Genomic DNA, 16,820 nt, shown 5'->3' with positions numbered 1-16,820 from the left:
CTTGACTTTTCTCAGTTCATGGGCAGTTATTTTGCGCCTTGGTTTCTCCACACGCTTCTTGCGACCCTGTTGACTATTTTGAATGAAACGCTTGATTGTTCGATGATCAAGCTTCAGAAGCTTTGCAATTTTAAGAGTGCTGCATCCCTCTGCAAGATATCTCACTATTTTTGACTTTTCTGAGCCTGTCAAGTCCTTCTTTTGACCCATTTTGCCAAAGGAAAGGAAGTTGCCTAATAATTATGCACACCTGATATAGGGTGTTGATGTCATTAGACCACACCCCTTCTCATTACAGAGATGCACATCACCTAATATGCTTAATTGGTAGTATGCTTTCGAGCCTATACAGCTTGGAGTAAGACAACATGCATAAAAAGGATGATGTGGTCAAAATACTCATTTGCCTAATAATTCTGCACACAGTGTACACAAAGTACTCCTGCAGGACAATACATATGTCGCAAGCCTGATTGGCTGACTAGTAACTCTATCCAGTCGCACAAAGCTTTGAACTGGAACACCCGATTTGTAACCCACGCCTACCCCCCATCCTTCCCAGTTATTGGACTGTTCTGGGGACGGCCACACATTTGTTTCAATCAATTTAAAAAAAACAAAAAAACAAGTGGCTGCAAATTGAGGCCTAATTTTTTTTTTAACATTTCTGTAGCAACAATTAGGTAAATAGAAGTTCCAAATTTGGTTAATTATCAGGCAGCAGGTGATCTAAATCATACAACTGCAGTGGGATAACAGAGCCCTACACTCAAACATTAGTTAAAATCATTGATTACTTTATTATTTAATGAACAATACAACAGAGTTGGCTGGTATGAGCACAGGCTAAAGGAAAAATCTAATTATCTCCTTGTTTTGGGCTTTACCGCCCTTTATTCGTAGGCTTAATAAACACTTTTGCGTTTATTGACATAACTGTGAGTTAAAACTAATTTGCAAGTGACAGGTTTATTCTCTGAAGTGTGCATTTCTGGCAATATGATATTTTTAGGAAAAATGCTAGCCAAACTGAAAACATTAGCAGATTACGGACATTGTGACATAAAATCCCCCTTTGAATTTATGACCGTGCACACGTTGGTGAATACCAATGCAAGCAGTGAAAGGTATGCTAAGGCAAAGAATTAAGAAAACATAAATCTGTAAACCCCAATGATTTGTACCTTTTTTTTTCTAACTGGTAATATTTTAGCGGATATTTGCAAAGCAAAATGTATATGAAATTTTCCATTCTATCCATGAGGTTTATTTATTGGACTGGGAAACGAGGAATTTGGTTGTAGCCTAAAATAGCTAATCCGGAAACATAGCTGAGTTTTTATTTATTTTATTTTTCTAACAGTAAATTTAGCCTTCTTTTTTTGGCCTAAAACGTTCAATTCCTCCTCATTTCACCACAGCTCTCACAGAGTTATTTACTGAAATGAGTCAGCTACGCTTTCAGTTTAACTGCTGCGGCCTTAAATTTGAATTTCACTTTGAATTCTAACGTTAGTAAATAATACATAATGTCCTCCGTTCTATTACTGCTGAATAGACACATAAAATAACAATTGTGGTCAACTGCAAACCATAGTGCAAAATGCCTACTATAATATTAAAACTGTGACTATAACCACCTCGGAAAACCTCCATATCTGCTGTTTTTGTCTAATTTTTCACAAGTTCACTTTGACTCACAGTTTAGTAAATAGATCCCATTTTCTGTGTATCTCAGAGTTCACTTATGCCTCGTTTCCACTGAGCGGATTGGTTCGGTTCAGTTCGCTATTTTGGGTGTTTCCATTATGAAAGTGGTCCCTACAAGCGAACCGTACCAATCCATTCAGGGTCCTGCTTCCGATGTAGGGCCATAGAAAATGGAACGGTTCGGTTAGGGCGGAGCTACTATACAATCCATTGATTGGTGGACAGGAAGATTATTTTTTGTAAACCCAGCATGGCCCTGAAGGTCTGACTTGCAGTGGAAACGCTCACCAGAATGGGCTGGTCCATTCTAAACCTTCCAAACTGTACCGACCCGAACCGATCCGTTCAGTGGAAACGAGGCAATAGTTTGCTGGTGAGTAATCGTCTGTTTGCAGAGCCCCTGCATTGCTTTCTGCTTCGTGACAATACAATCTAGAAGGTTCTCTGAGTAATCCATCCGTGCGTCCATCACATTTAAATATATATATATATTTTTTTATTAATATTATTATTTATTAATTAATTTTTCTTGCCTTTCTTTTTGCAGACTCCATTAAAGAAGACCAAGGCGCTGATTGCAGACCATGGTATAACCTTCAGTAATGCAGTAAGTGCTTTCCAGCCAATAAAGAAAGTATAGTAAGAACACTTTACATTCCACAATAAACACCTTTTATTACTGCTAACTTGTAGGGCTTCACTTGTTTACTTTCCTTACTTTTTTTATTTTATTTTTTTAAGCAGTTCTAAAGGCAAAAATTAGTTTGTTTCTGAAACTGAATGTAAGTTCAGTATGTTCATATTTTACTGTAGAATGATCACTCAGATCGGACCAGTAATGGTTATTGTCACTTGAAGTGTCACAAACAGCACCATAACTACTGCTCTCAGCCTATGATTGCCACCCGAGGTTCGACAGATATGTGGAATTGTAATTTCCAAATTTTAATGCATCTGTAGAAGAGATACACTAATGGTGCATTTAAAAAAAAAAAAAAAAAAAAAAAAATTTTTTTTGTCAAATCACTACAAAACAGATCGACAAAACTAGTTTGCAGCATCTATAAGCCTCTGTAATGTGTTGTGGTTATGGTGCTTAAAGTTTACCTTTTTAAGCATCTGCAAGTTTTAGAAAACATTTTTTTGCATTCTCTGTTTTTCTGAACATTTCTTTTTTTTTTTTTTTCTTCATACGACTATAAAATGTGAAACTAATGCTACAAGACGAACATTTTGTTAATCAAAGCAATGGACCCTTTCTCCCATCTTCTAGCAAGTGCTCGTTAGTAATTTAGCTAATCACCGCAGTTGGCTTGGAATCCATATTTAACGGAGTGCTTGGTTTCCCTCCTGCAGCATTTGAATTTTACATATTGCAAAGCAGAACTTTTCATGTGCCGTAATACAGCATCATGCTGATGTCCTATGCGGGAAAAGTGGATTTTTAATATAAAGTTTCATGTTCTTTAAATACTCACGTGGCTTGTTTAACTGTTTATAAAATCTTTTCTCGTTTACAGTTTGTTGCCAGTGCCTTGTGTTGTCCCAGTAGATCTAGCATCCTGACTGGCAAGTACCCGCACAATCACCATGTGATAAATAACACCATAGAGGGAAACTGTAGCAGCAAAGCCTGGCAGAAGACTCAGGAGCCGTATACCTTCCCTGCATTGCTCAACTCCATTGGCTACCAGACATTCTTTGCCGGGAAATATTTAAATCAGGTACGCGTTTTATATGGATACAGAAACACGACATGAGCACTATAAGCAAGAGGGATGCTCCCCAAACTTCGGCCATCTTATTTGTTATCTATAAAACCACCAATAGCATTTATTCTCTTTTTAACGGACACACTTAACTGCTTTTATGCATGATACTTATGTGTATTGTTCCGTCAATTTTACGTTTGTGGGGAAAATTATGATTTGTTAAACCTTTTAGTGAATAGATATTCGTGTGATCTAGTTAAAGGGAAACTATAGCGCCAGGAAAACAAAGTTGTTTTCCTGCTATAGTGCCCCCATCCATCATAACCACCCCCTTCCCACCCATCATGGTGCGGAAGTGCTTTTAAAAAAAAAAGAAAAAAATAAACTTTTTAGCACTTACCAGAGCCCAGCGATGGTCCAGGCTCTGCCTCCGCTTTTTCGCTGCTGACGCAAGCCGGCGGTAGAGACCTAATATGCATGTGCGGCAATTGCTGCACTCGCATTAGTGTTTCCCCCATAGTAAAGCATGTACAATGACGCTGGATGTCTTCATCCTCACTAGTCAGAGTTGAGGGAAAGATGGATGGTGCTAAATATAGGGATATTCTTGAGCAAAACCTGTACCACTCTGTGTTATTTGAGGCTAGGACGGAGGTTCACCTTCCAGCAGGACAATGACCCCAAACACACTGCTAAAGCAACACTTGAGTGGTTTAAGGGGAAACATGTAAATGTGTTGGAATGGCCTCGTCAAAGTCCAGACCTCAATCCAATAGAAAATCTGTGGTCAGACTTAAAGATTGCTGTTCACAAGCACAAACAATCCAACTTGAAGGAGCTGGAGCAGTTTTGATACCGGAGAAACTGACGGAAGCCAAGCACAGAGAGAGGGACACAGGTTTCTTCAGGAAGGAAGAGATTCTTTATTGGATCACCGATCGGGACTCAGAGGGACTAGCGTCACCAAAATACAACAAGTTCTGAGCCCCGGACAATAGTGCAGGCTCCTTATATAGGCACATAACTCCTCCCATATTAAGCTCCACCCGCACATTCTCTTAACCAATCAACACAAATAAGAATTAACTTCCTGTTTGACCGCATGGCTTGTCCAGCACAATGGAGGAGGGGAATACTATATCCTGTATTCTTGCACATGCTCCGTACACTACTGATCGTATCTTGCCTCGTGCAACCAACTGATCGATACGTCAGCATCGTACACATGCCACGTGGTAATCTCGGCCTACTAAATTTATTTTTACCGAGATTCCACCACATTCCCCCCTTTGATGCCTCTTGATATTTTACAATTACTTGAGGCATCACTTAACCTTAGTTTGCTTACACCGCAAGTTACCTTGAACCAGACCAGACTTATCTTATGATGTGAATCTTCAACATTCATCTTCCTGCATTGGTTCTCCCTGATCTAGAGCCTTATATTTATATATTGCCATTATCTGTGCAGCAGCCTTCCTCTCTGCTATATTTCCTATCAGGCTTTGCACAGACCTAACTACTAAGGGTATAAGACACGGCAGGAGTAGACACAACATTAAAATCAGTAGGACTCCACCTACCACTGCCTTAAGCCCTCCAAACCACTCATACCAGCTACCAAACCAACTACTTGGATTGTACCCTTTCCATACCTGAGTAGGCACATGCGCTAGTTTAACCATATGGCTAGTAAGCTCAGCTATTGCTTGCCCTTCGTCATCTATTTGAAGACAGCAATTGCTCAGGTTAAACTTCCCACATACACCTCCCTCTACTGCCAAAAGGTAATCCAAGGCTAATCTATTTTGGTAGACTGCTGTCCTCATCCTGGTATTATGCTTCGCTAGAAGATTGAGCGCTTGTGATGTCTCGTTAGTAATAATCTCAACCACCGCCTGTAATCTTTTAATACGGTTGAGCATATAAATAGGGGTTCTATAACCAGAGGTACCATCTTCTGCCCACGTGGCTGGCCCATAATAATCTATAATACGCTGGGGAGGCCATTCATTATCTTCCCAGGCGCCCATCTCTATGGGTCCCCTTTTCTTCCTATGATTCACATCATACACTTTAACACCTAAAGTCTCACCTGTTTCAATAGGTAACAAGAAGAAGAATGGTTTGAGCATACCCAACACACATGCCCCTTCCCAGTCCTGTGGCAACTCCGAATAGGCTTTCTTACCACAGATCCAGTACAAATTTGCTGGGGCTCTCCAGGTAGATGTGATGGATAGGTCAAACCACACATCCTTTAAATTGGCGTATCTAGCAAACGGGTTAGATGGTTCTGAGACATTTGAAGCCGACCACCAAGTTGTATTCTTTGTATCATCATCATAAGCTTTTTGCCCTAGACAAGTTAATTCTCCTACAGAAGTATTATACATTATTCCTTTCCTTGCTATGCAAACATAACCTATGATGGAGGTCTTTAATCTCCACTCAGATTTACCTCTAACACTCATATGATAATCGGCTTGTGAAGATATTAATTGTTCAACTGCCTCAGAACCGGACATTACCTCCTTTGCTTCCCAAGGCCATTGGTCTCCCATGTTAGTACCTCCACACACATAGCAGTTGGTAACATTAAGACTACCGGCAATACTTTCAGCTAAATCAATGAACAGGTTTTTAGCGTTATGGGGGATCTTATTATCTATATTCATCTCTTCATAAAAGGAATGGTATACTTGATGAGTTTGGGAGGATACCGTATCAGTCTCTATCCCTATAAACAATACTGTCCCAGGATCTAAACCCGTCCCATATATTTGAAACCCAAATAAATTGCCATACTTGTCTAAGAACTTGTCGGGGTTATTTATAAGTATATGGACTGGGTTGCATTCCATAGACGTACAATATGGGCTAGTAGGCAACTTAGTCACTATCATGTCCTTGTCTACTGTCTGTCCCCAAGTTGCCCACCCCACACAAGACCAATATGGGCAAAAGTTATACTCTCTATTTGGGCATCTGGGACTCACATATTTATTTTTATTACTGGGACAAATATATTTATCATTAGACCCATACGTCCTCTCCCATCTAAGATCCCCACATACATTCCACGGCTTTCTACCACTTGATATCGCCTTACATGCATCAAATAGCAGAACACCCGAAGAATGTACGGATTCTAACACCGTCTTATTAATTAGGGTCCCCTGAGGATCTCCATTCCTGAGAGTCAACCAAATTGTACGAGGTTGATACTCCGGACTGAAGCACTTAGGTTCTCCTACTCCTAAATGGCACACACTATATTCTATATTAAGGTATCTACATCTTGATATATCTCCTTTACACTCGTATTGTGAATGCCAAATTAGGGTTTGGGAAATATGGTTACCTGTTCTCGTAGTCTTAATGCATACCTCACAGCTAGGAGTGTCGGTACCTCTACCTTCCTGAATATAAAAACACACATAAATAAACACTATCAAAAACACATCTTTCGCCGTCATCCTCAGTCTTCGTCCGTGCGAAGGCACCTCAGCTTCCAGGATGTAAGGGCTGCAGGGAATGGAGTTCTGCTCGTCTTCACAGGAGTCCCTTCGAGACTTTCCCTGGCTTATATACTATATGTCGGTGAGCGGACAGGCTTTATTATGGCCGTCTAAAAACACTCACTTCACCAAATCCCTGTAACAATAAAATTTGTAATCCACAAAAGTTCCTCGTTACTCCGACTGAGTAGTGCGTTTTAACCGGATCTTGCAGGGATTCTCTGGATCTGCTGTAACTTGCCAAGAATCGACTGCTGCTGGTTTAACCCTGGAGTGATGTATCCACGGAGTCACTTCGGCTACTTTTATCACTGTAGGGGTAGACAAAAGAACAACATAAGGACCTCTCCACTTGGGCCCTAACGGTACATTATTCCACTCTTTAATCCACACTTGATCTCCTGGATGGTAACTAGGAACTGGGGGATAAATATTCACAGGTAATCTATCTTGTACCCATTTCTGTACCTCCTCCATAGTCTTACCCAACTCTACAACCTGCTGCCGGGTAATTCCTTCTCCCAACTGACTCAAATCCCCCCTTAAGTTACCAAGTACGGGAGGTGGTCGCCCATACATGATTTCAAAAGGAGAGAGGCCCATCCTTCTGGTGGGGGTACTGCGGATTCGCAATAGAGCTATGGGTAAGAGAACGTTCCACTTAAGTTGGGTTTCCTGACACATTTTAGCCAACTGGTTCTTAATAGTTCTATTCATTCTCTCTACCTTACCAGAGCTCTGCGGTCTATATGCAGTATGAAGCCTCCACTTTATACCAAGCATATGAGTCAGTTGTTGTAGGCACTGATGAACAAAAGCTGGACCATTGTCCGATCCTATAGAGCAGGGTAGTCCATATCGGGGTATTATTTCTCGTAGCAGGAATCTCACAACTTCTCCTGCTTTCTCTGTACGAGTAGGACATGCTTCTACCCAGCCTGAATAGGTGCACACAATTACCAGCAGGTAACGATGTCCACCCGATTTAGGCATCACTGTAAAGTCTATTTGTAGATCGGACATGGGGAGTCCCCCCATAAACTGGACTCCTGGTGGCTTTACTGGTCCTTGTCTTGCATTATTTTTAGCACACGTTACACATCTGCGTACAATGGCCTGAGTCAAGTTGGACAATCTTGGTATGTAGAAATGTTTCCTGAGAGATTCTTCTGTACTGTCTCTCCCAGAATGTGTCCCGTTGTGATAATTTTGGACAATTTCTACCGCTAGTGATGCTGGAATGACTATTCTTCCATCTTCTAGCTGATACCACTTGTTCTCCAAATACTTTCCCGGTTCAGTCTTTAACCACTCCTCTTCTTGAGCTGTATAAACTGGAGTCCATTGAGACAGTGGAGTTGGTATAAGAGCAGCTATATGCCCCACATATTCCTGTCTTCCTGATTCAGCGGCACGCTTAGCTGTACTGTCTGCCATCCGATTTCCCTTGGTTACATCACCATCTCCTCTCAGATGCGCTCGACAATGTATGATACCGACTTCTTTCGGCTCCCACACTGCTTCCAATAGTTGTAGGATTTCAGCTGCATACTTGATTTCTTTGCCTTCTGAATTCAGTAGTCCTCTTTCTTTATACAAAGCTCCGTGGGCATGAGTGGTTAAAAACGCATACTTGGAGTCCGTATAGATGTTCACTCTTAAACCTTCAGCCAATTGTAACGCTCGTGTTAGTGCTATTAATTCTGCCTTTTGTGCTGATGTTCCTTTCGCCAGTGGCCGAGCTTCTATCACCTTGTCTATTGTTGTTACTGCATATCCTGCATAGCGGATCCCTTCTTTCACATAACTACTGCCGTCGGTGTAATATTGAACATCAGGGTTCTGGATGGGAAAATCACGAAGATCTGGTCTACTTGAAAATACTTCATCCATTACTTCCAAACAATCATGTTGACTTTCAGTAGGTTGTGGCAAAAGGGTAGCTGGATTTAAGGTGTTTACAGTCTCTAAATGCACTCTTGGGTTTTCACACAACATTGCTTGATACTTGGTCATACGGCTGTTACTAAACCAATGATTTCCTTTGTAATCCAACAACGTCTGTACTGCATGTGGGACTCGTACATAAAGTTCTTGACCCAGAGTGAGTTTATCGGCTTCAGCTACTAGCAGGGCGGCTGCAGCTACGGCTCTTAGACAAGGTGGAAGTCCGCTGGCCACTGCATCCAATTGCTTAGACATGTAGGCAACAGGTCTTTGCCATGATCCCAAGTACTGTGTCAATACTCCCACAGCCATTCTTCTTTGCTCATGTACATACAGGTAGAATGGTCGTGTGTGATCAGGTAGACCTAATGCTGGGGCACTCATCAAAGCCTTCTTCACATCTTCAAATGCCGTTTGTTGTTCTTGTGTCCATAAGAAGGGGTCGTGCTCTGTACCTTTGATAGCTACATACAGAGGTTTTGCCAGTATCGCGTAGCTGGGAATCCATATCCTACAGAAGCCCGCTGCCCCCAAGAATTCTCGCACTTGTCTTCTATTCTTGGGTATCGGTATTTGGCAGACAGCTTCTTTTCTCTCTGGCCCCATAATTCTTTGACCTTCAGAGATATGGAATCCCAGATATTTGACAGTTGGCAAACACAACTGAGCCTTCTTTCTAGACACCTTGTATCCTGCCTTCCAGAGAATGTGTAGTAGATCGTGCGTCGCTTGCTGACATATTTCTTTTGTAACTGCTGCTATCAGCAAGTCATCTACATATTGTAACAATACACACTCTCCTGGGATGGACTCGAAATCCAGTAGATCTTGACTTAGAGCTGAACCAAATAGGGTAGGTGAATTTTTAAACCCTTGGGGCAGTCTTGTCCAGGTCATTTGGCATTTTGAGCCCGTTACAGCGTTTTCCCATTGGAAAGCGAAGATACATTGACTTTCTGCGGCAATTCGGAGGCAAAAGAAGGCACCTTTGAGATCTAAGACTGTGAAGTAAGTAGCCCCGCCCGGAATTAAAGCAAGCAGGTTATATGGATTGGGTACAACTGGATGTATACTAACAACCGCATCATTGACTGCTCTCAAGTCCTGCACAGGTCGATACTCATCTGTACCGGGCTTTTGAACAGGCAGCAATGGGGTGTTCCAGGGGGAAGTACAGAATTTTAGGATACCATACCGTATGAACTTATCCAGATAAGATTGGATGTTCTTCTTAGCCTTCTGCGGGATGTGGTATTGTCTTAGGCTCACTGGATAAACCCCAAGTTTTAGTTCAATTTTAATAGGTGGAATATTGCGGGCCAGTCCTGGTGGGTTGTTCTCTGCCCAAACTCCTGGTATGTTGAATAAGGACTCATCACTCCTAGGGTTTTGGCTAGTCAACACTGTATAAAGTCGCCACTCTTCTTCCTTTGGTACGGATAATGTCATAATACCTGAAGGTCCATTAAACTTTAAAGATGTTGTTCCATTTGGTAGGAACGTAATCTGCGCTTGTAATTTAGATAGCATATCACGTCCCAGCAATTGGACTGGACATTCAGGCATATAAAGGAATTGATGTTTTACTACGTGGCCTCCCAATGTACAGAGTCGACTTTTAAGAACCGGTTTTTCAGCACTTCTTCCAGTTGCTCCTATCACAGTAATAGTCCTTCCAGATGGAGGAGCAACTAGATTAGTCACCACTGAATGTTCAGCACCAGTGTCCATCATGAACGCACTCCTTTTTCCCCCTATTGATACATCGACCATAGGCTCCGCTCGACCAAGGGGGATGGAGCCCGGTCGGTATCAATAGTCCTCCATGACCGTGTCAGCCAATCCTACAAAGTCCCTACCTTCTCTATCGCGGGACCTTTGCGCTGCTGGAAAATACCTGTCTTCCCTAACACTTCCTCTGTTCCCATTACTCCCTCTATTACCATTACTCCCTCCGGGGCCTCCTCTACCTCTCGCTCTGCCTCTAAAGTTTCCGTAGCCTGCCCTAGGTCTGTCTCTCTGACTGTTCTCTTCGCGGACACTCATTTCTCCAATGCCCTTCTTCCTTACAGTATGCGCACTGATTTCTACTTAGAGGTTCCTCATTCCACTTACTATCGCCTCTATCTGGGCCCCGTCTATCTACGCCTGCGATCGCTACCGCTAGCATATCTGCCTTTCTACGCATCTTGCGCTCTTCCTCTTTCTTACTTTCTGTTTCCCTATTCATATACACCTTATTCGCTACCTCCATTAGTTGGGTGATTGACATACCTGCAAACCCTTCTAACTTTTGTAGCTTGCGCTTAATATCTCCGTAAGCTTGGCTGACAAAGGCGGAGTTCACCATTCGGGAATTATCTGCGTCTTCCGGATTAAAGGGGGTATACAAGCGGTATGCCTCCAATAATCGGTCATAAAAGACACTGGGCGCTTCATCGCTTTTCTGAATCACCTCAACTGTCTTCGACATATTAATAGCTTTCTTTCCTCCGGCTTTCATGCCAGCAATTATAGCGTCTCTATAGGCTCTGAGTTGGACCATATCAGCACCGTTTACATTCCAGTCGGGATCGGTGTTGGGATAATGTGTTGCGGCCCATGCTGCTGGATTGGCTTGGTTCAAAGTACGGGCTTTATCCTCTAGCGCTTTAATGGCCGCTTGATTTATTCTTGTCCTTTCCTCATTGTTAAACAAAGTCATTAATAACTGCTGGCAATCAGCCCATGTCGGGTTATGTGTCTGTACTATTGAGGTGAACAGATCAGTCATAGCTTGTGGTTTCTCGGTATACGAGGAATTGTGGGTCTTCCAGTTTAAGAGATCGGTTGTAGTGAATGGGACATATACGAAGACTGGGTCAGCATGTGCCATTTGACCTGCGGCATCGATATAGGCTGACCCGGGATTCAGGCGAAGAGGCATCTGGTAATGTCTTAATTGTTGGGTACCGGTCAGTTGTCGGCAGGGCCGGCCTTAGGCATTTTGACGCCCTGTGCGAAAAATCTTCACAGCGCCCCCCCCCCGTCATCCATGTATGCTGTAATGTTTGTGTTGTCTGTGTATGTGATAGTAGGTGTGATGACTGTGTGTGATATGTATGCTATGTGTGATATTTGTAATGGGTGTATTAACAGTGTGTGATATGCGTGTATTGGTTGTATGTGACACACACACACACACACACACACAGAGTCAGACGGCCATACACACACACAGGAAGACATCCACCCACACACACACACACACACACACACACACACACACACAGGCAGACAGTCATACAGACACACACAGGCAGACAGTCATACACACACACACAGACACACAAAGGCAGACAGTCTCACACACACACACACACACAGACACACACAGGCAGACAGTCAGTCATACACACAGACACAGACAGTAATACACACAGACACACACAGAGGCAGACAGTAATACACACAGACAAACACGCAGACAGTCATACACACAGACAAACACGCAGACAGTCATACACACAGACACACACAGGCAGACAGCCATACACACAGACACACAGAGGCAGACAGCCATACACACAGAGGCAGTCATACACACAATCACACACACAGAGGTAGACAGTCATACACACAGAGGCAGACAGTCATACACACAGACACACACACAGAGGCAGACAGTAATACACACAGCCACACAGTGGCAGACAGTCATACACACACACACACACACACACACACAGGCAGACAGTCTCACACACACACACACACAGGCAGACAGTCAGTCATACACACAGACAGTAATACACACAGACATACACAGAGGCAGACAGTAATACACACAGACACACACAGAGGCAGACAGTCATACACACAGACACACACAGAGGCAGACAGTCATATACACACACACACACACAGACACACACACACACAGGCAGACAGTCATACACAGACACACACACACAGGCTGACAGTCATACACAGACACACACACACAGGCAGACAGTCATACACAGACACACACACACAGGCAGAGAGTCATACACACAGACACACAGAGGCAGACAGTCATACACACACACACACAGACAGTAATACAGACAGGCAGAGAGTCACACTCACCTGACAATCCCACAGTTACCTGTGGAGTTCATTGTGGAGGCAGTGCAGCTCCTGGTGACTGTTTGGTGGGGAAGCAGGGACTCCTTCCTGCTTCCCCTGCAGCAGTTTTCCGGCGCTTTTAGCTCCGCCCCCGCCGCACGGTAAGCTCCGCCCCCGCTGCAAATTTAAAAAAAAAAAAAAAATAATTTTTTTTTTTTTTTTTTTAAATCCACGGCGCCCCCTGCTCCATGGCGCCCTGTGCGGCCGCACAGCTCGCACACCCCTAAGGCCGGCCCTGGTTGTCGGGTTTGTATGGGGCTACGTAGAGGGGCGTCAGTCATGGGTTCCAGTCGGGGAGAGATAGGGCATGGGGATGTGGGAGCTTGGTTTTGGGAAAAGGTAGTAAATAAAACACTTCGGGTCGAGCTAGAAGAAGCTTGACCGGAAGTCTGAAGTGGCGCCAAATCAGGATATTCGGATCTAATGGGGGTTGGCTCTGGTTCCGGAAGGGGAGATTTAGTACGAGAGGGGGTGGATTCTGTACTGGAGGAGGAAGCGGAAGTGGATGAGGGCAATGAGGGGAGGGGTGCAGGACTTCCTGCATTTGCGTCACTTCCTCTTAAAGGAAAGTAAGGGGGCGGCAAAGGGATCTCGGACTCAGGGGGCGTGTCCAAAATGGGCCTAACACCAGTCCTAGTGGACAAACAAGTCCTAGCCACCATGAGGCGACATTGCTCTTCGTGGCATGTCTGAATCCATTTTGGCGAGTCATTTACGACCTGTCTCCAACAATCAATATAAGGAAACTGGCCGTAAAGTTCAGGCCTACCCGATACAGCCACGTGTAAGCGCTGTACCAGAGTTGGATCCAAACTGCCACGTGGCGGCCATGCCGCAACCAAAGTAGGCCACTCCCTAGTACACAAAGTGACCAAACGTACAGGAGACATTTTAACCCCAAAATCACAAGTTTTAAATCCCTTTTTAAAATTCTTCACCATACAACCTAAGGGATCCGGAATCGTTGACTGCGACGCACCCATACTTAACAATGGAACGTCGTCGACAACGAATACTATACACGCGTACTATTCAACAGTCACACCCGTTTCCTCTGGCAACAGCACCACGTGGTACGGTTACCAAGTGAAACGTACACAATAATACAATAAACACTCAGGGAATTCCCGTACACACACAGCTGTTACACCAGTCACTGGATAATCAATATTATGCCCTTTGGCGAAACTATACAGTCACCCACGCTATAATTCTCTATATGTGAATTACCCGTCTATAACACACCCCAGTAACATCGTCTTTTACAAATAGCGGTTACAGTACGGTTAGCATAGGTCAAAGCACAAGTTAAGGTCACAATACAATTATTAGTGGTTATGGTGTTAAACATGCAATAGACGACAGTGATTAGTACTTATATACAGTGTCAGTAAATATACAGGGTTATGGTACCGTGCACTATAATACAGCAACACACTATTAACACTCTCGCTAGACGGCTGAGCTCGCGCTATCTAACAAGATATACACTTTACTAAACAATCTTTATCACATTTACAATTCCCAACTAAACTATTGGCCAGTACCTTGAATGGACTACCTAAAACTATATACACCCGTTTTGGTTAGCCACACTGCCCAATCACCACATACAGCGAGCTAGAGGACCGAATTTACACAGACTCCTCTTAGTCGATAACTATCAAAAGTCTAGTGGGTTCCAAATTTACACGCCTTCCCACTTAGCCCAGATAGGTTGAGAGCTAGCGAACCGAATTTACACAGACGCCGCTTAGTCTCCCGGTCCCTCCGACCTAGCGAACAAAATATACACCCTAGAACGCTAGTCTAGACAAGACACCGGTGTCCGGCTAGGGCTATTTACACCAGAGCCCCGCCTGACTAACAAAATCAAACGGTCTGACTAAAGAGCGTTCGATCGAGCGGTGCGCCTTCGCTCCTTCCCTCCGACAGAGGGGGCAGATACACAGATTTAAACCCCTTTGGGCCTACCGCACAATCGGTATACCCCTAGTGGGTTCTGCCGTCTAAAACAGCAGTTGTCTTACCTCCTCGTTCCTGAACCTGAGTTCACACTCATCGACGGGGGCACTTCTCACGTAGAGGCCGATGATCTCCTGGACAACGGACCAGTGGCGCCGAGACGAAGGGAGGTCCACGCAGAAGTTCAGGGGTGCAGCCGTAGAGAACGTGGGCAAAGATAGACCGTCTCACGCCTCTGCCTCTCAGCTACCGTTGAACGATGAGCTTCCCGGCCAATGCACCAAATGATACCGGAGAAACTGACGGAAGCCAAGCACAGAGAGATGGACACAGGTTTCTTCAGGAAGGAAGAGATTCTTTATTGGATCACCGATCGGGACTCAGAGGGACTAGCGTCACCAAAATACAACAAGTTCTGAGCCCCGGACAATAGTGCAGGCTCCTTATATAGGCACATAACTCCTCCCATATTAAGCTCCACCCGCACATTCTCTTAACCAATCAACACAAATAAGAATTAACTTCCTGTTTGACCGCATGGCTTGTCCAGCACAATGGAGGAGGGGAATACTATATCCTGTATTCTTGCACATGCTCCGTACACTACTGATCGTATCTTGCCTCGTGCAACCAACTGATCGATACGTCAGCATCGTACACATGCCACGTGGTAATCTCGGCCTACTAAATTTATTTTTACCGAGATTCCACCACAGTTTTGCAAGGAGGAATGGGCATGGGCAGAAATCCCAGTGGTAAGATGTGGCAAGCTCATAGAGACTTATCCAAAGCGACTTGGAGCTGTGATTGCCGCAAAAGGTGGCTCTACAAAGTATTGACTTTAGGGGGGGTGAATAGTTATACACATTTACTTTTCTGTTATTTTGTCCTATTTGTTTGCTTCACAATTAAAAAAAAAAAAATCTTCAAAGTTGTGGGCATGTTCTGTAAATTAAATGATGCAAATCCTCAAGCAATCCATGTTAATTTTCCAGGTTGTGAGGCAACAAAACACAAAAAATGCCAAGGGGGGTGAATACTTTGCATGGCACTGTATGTAAAGATGAACAGCTGTCAATCTGTATAAATAAATAATGGAAGGTTTGTAGTGTGTTAGTATATAGTGAGCATTTATGTGCTGTGCATGAAGCCATTTTGTGTTTCCTGTTTTATATAGTATGGAGCAGAAGATGCTGGAGGGATCGCTCATGTGCCCCCAGGCTGGAGTTATTGGTATGCTCTGGTAAGTAGATTTTCCAGACCAGTTTGTGCAATGTTGTGCTAGCCATTAGGCCACAGAATCATGGTGCGAATCCCTTGTAAAAAGAAAAGCTTTTGGACTGTTGAATGGAAAATTTCCAAAATTTTCCTTTTTTTGTGTGTGTGTGTGTGTGTGTGTGTGTGTGTGTTTTTTATTTTGTAAAAATTTTTTTTTAGTATAGTCAGAAACATACAGCTTTACATCTTATGTCTGCTTAACCCCTCGTTAAGTTTGGATTATTCCTATCTTAAAGGGACACTCTGGACCCCTAAAGCACTTTACACATCGGATTGTCACGATGACACCGTTTTTTTTTGTTTTTTTTATATATGAAGTGATATATGATTATCTAAGGATTGCAGTACACAAGTCGTGACACACTGCACCATTTCTATTTAAGTATTTGTTTTTCCCTAAAGCACCCTAGCTTGCTGAACTGCTTTAAGTGTGAAAAGTGTGTCGCCTTTATTGGACAGGAACCGAAAGTCTAGGCTGGGTAAGAAGGGGAGGGCAGCAAATGCAGCAGACAACAGATATATATACCTTTTGCATGCT

At 43.5% G+C, this 16,820-nt stretch overlaps 1 protein-coding gene across 1 annotated transcript in view; it reads left to right on the top strand.

Moving 5' to 3' along the window:
* The window catches only part of GNS (glucosamine (N-acetyl)-6-sulfatase), a 43,134-nt gene that overhangs the window by 6,700 nt on the left and 19,614 nt on the right, over positions 1 to 16,820 (top strand). Inside the window, exons 2-4 of the mRNA XM_063447064.1 lie at positions 2,258 to 2,317; positions 3,231 to 3,434; positions 16,182 to 16,247. Coding sequence (XP_063303134.1) covers positions 2,258 to 2,317; positions 3,231 to 3,434; positions 16,182 to 16,247 — 330 coding nt within the window. The remainder of the gene's footprint in view (positions 1 to 2,257; positions 2,318 to 3,230; positions 3,435 to 16,181; positions 16,248 to 16,820) is intronic.

Source organism: Pelobates fuscus, chromosome 3 (genome assembly GCF_036172605.1).
Source record: "Pelobates fuscus isolate aPelFus1 chromosome 3, aPelFus1.pri, whole genome shotgun sequence".
NCBI lineage: Eukaryota > Metazoa > Chordata > Amphibia > Anura > Pelobatidae > Pelobates > Pelobates fuscus.
Note: the sequence above shows the minus strand (reverse complement) of the source record. Positions and strands in the feature narration are given on the sequence as shown.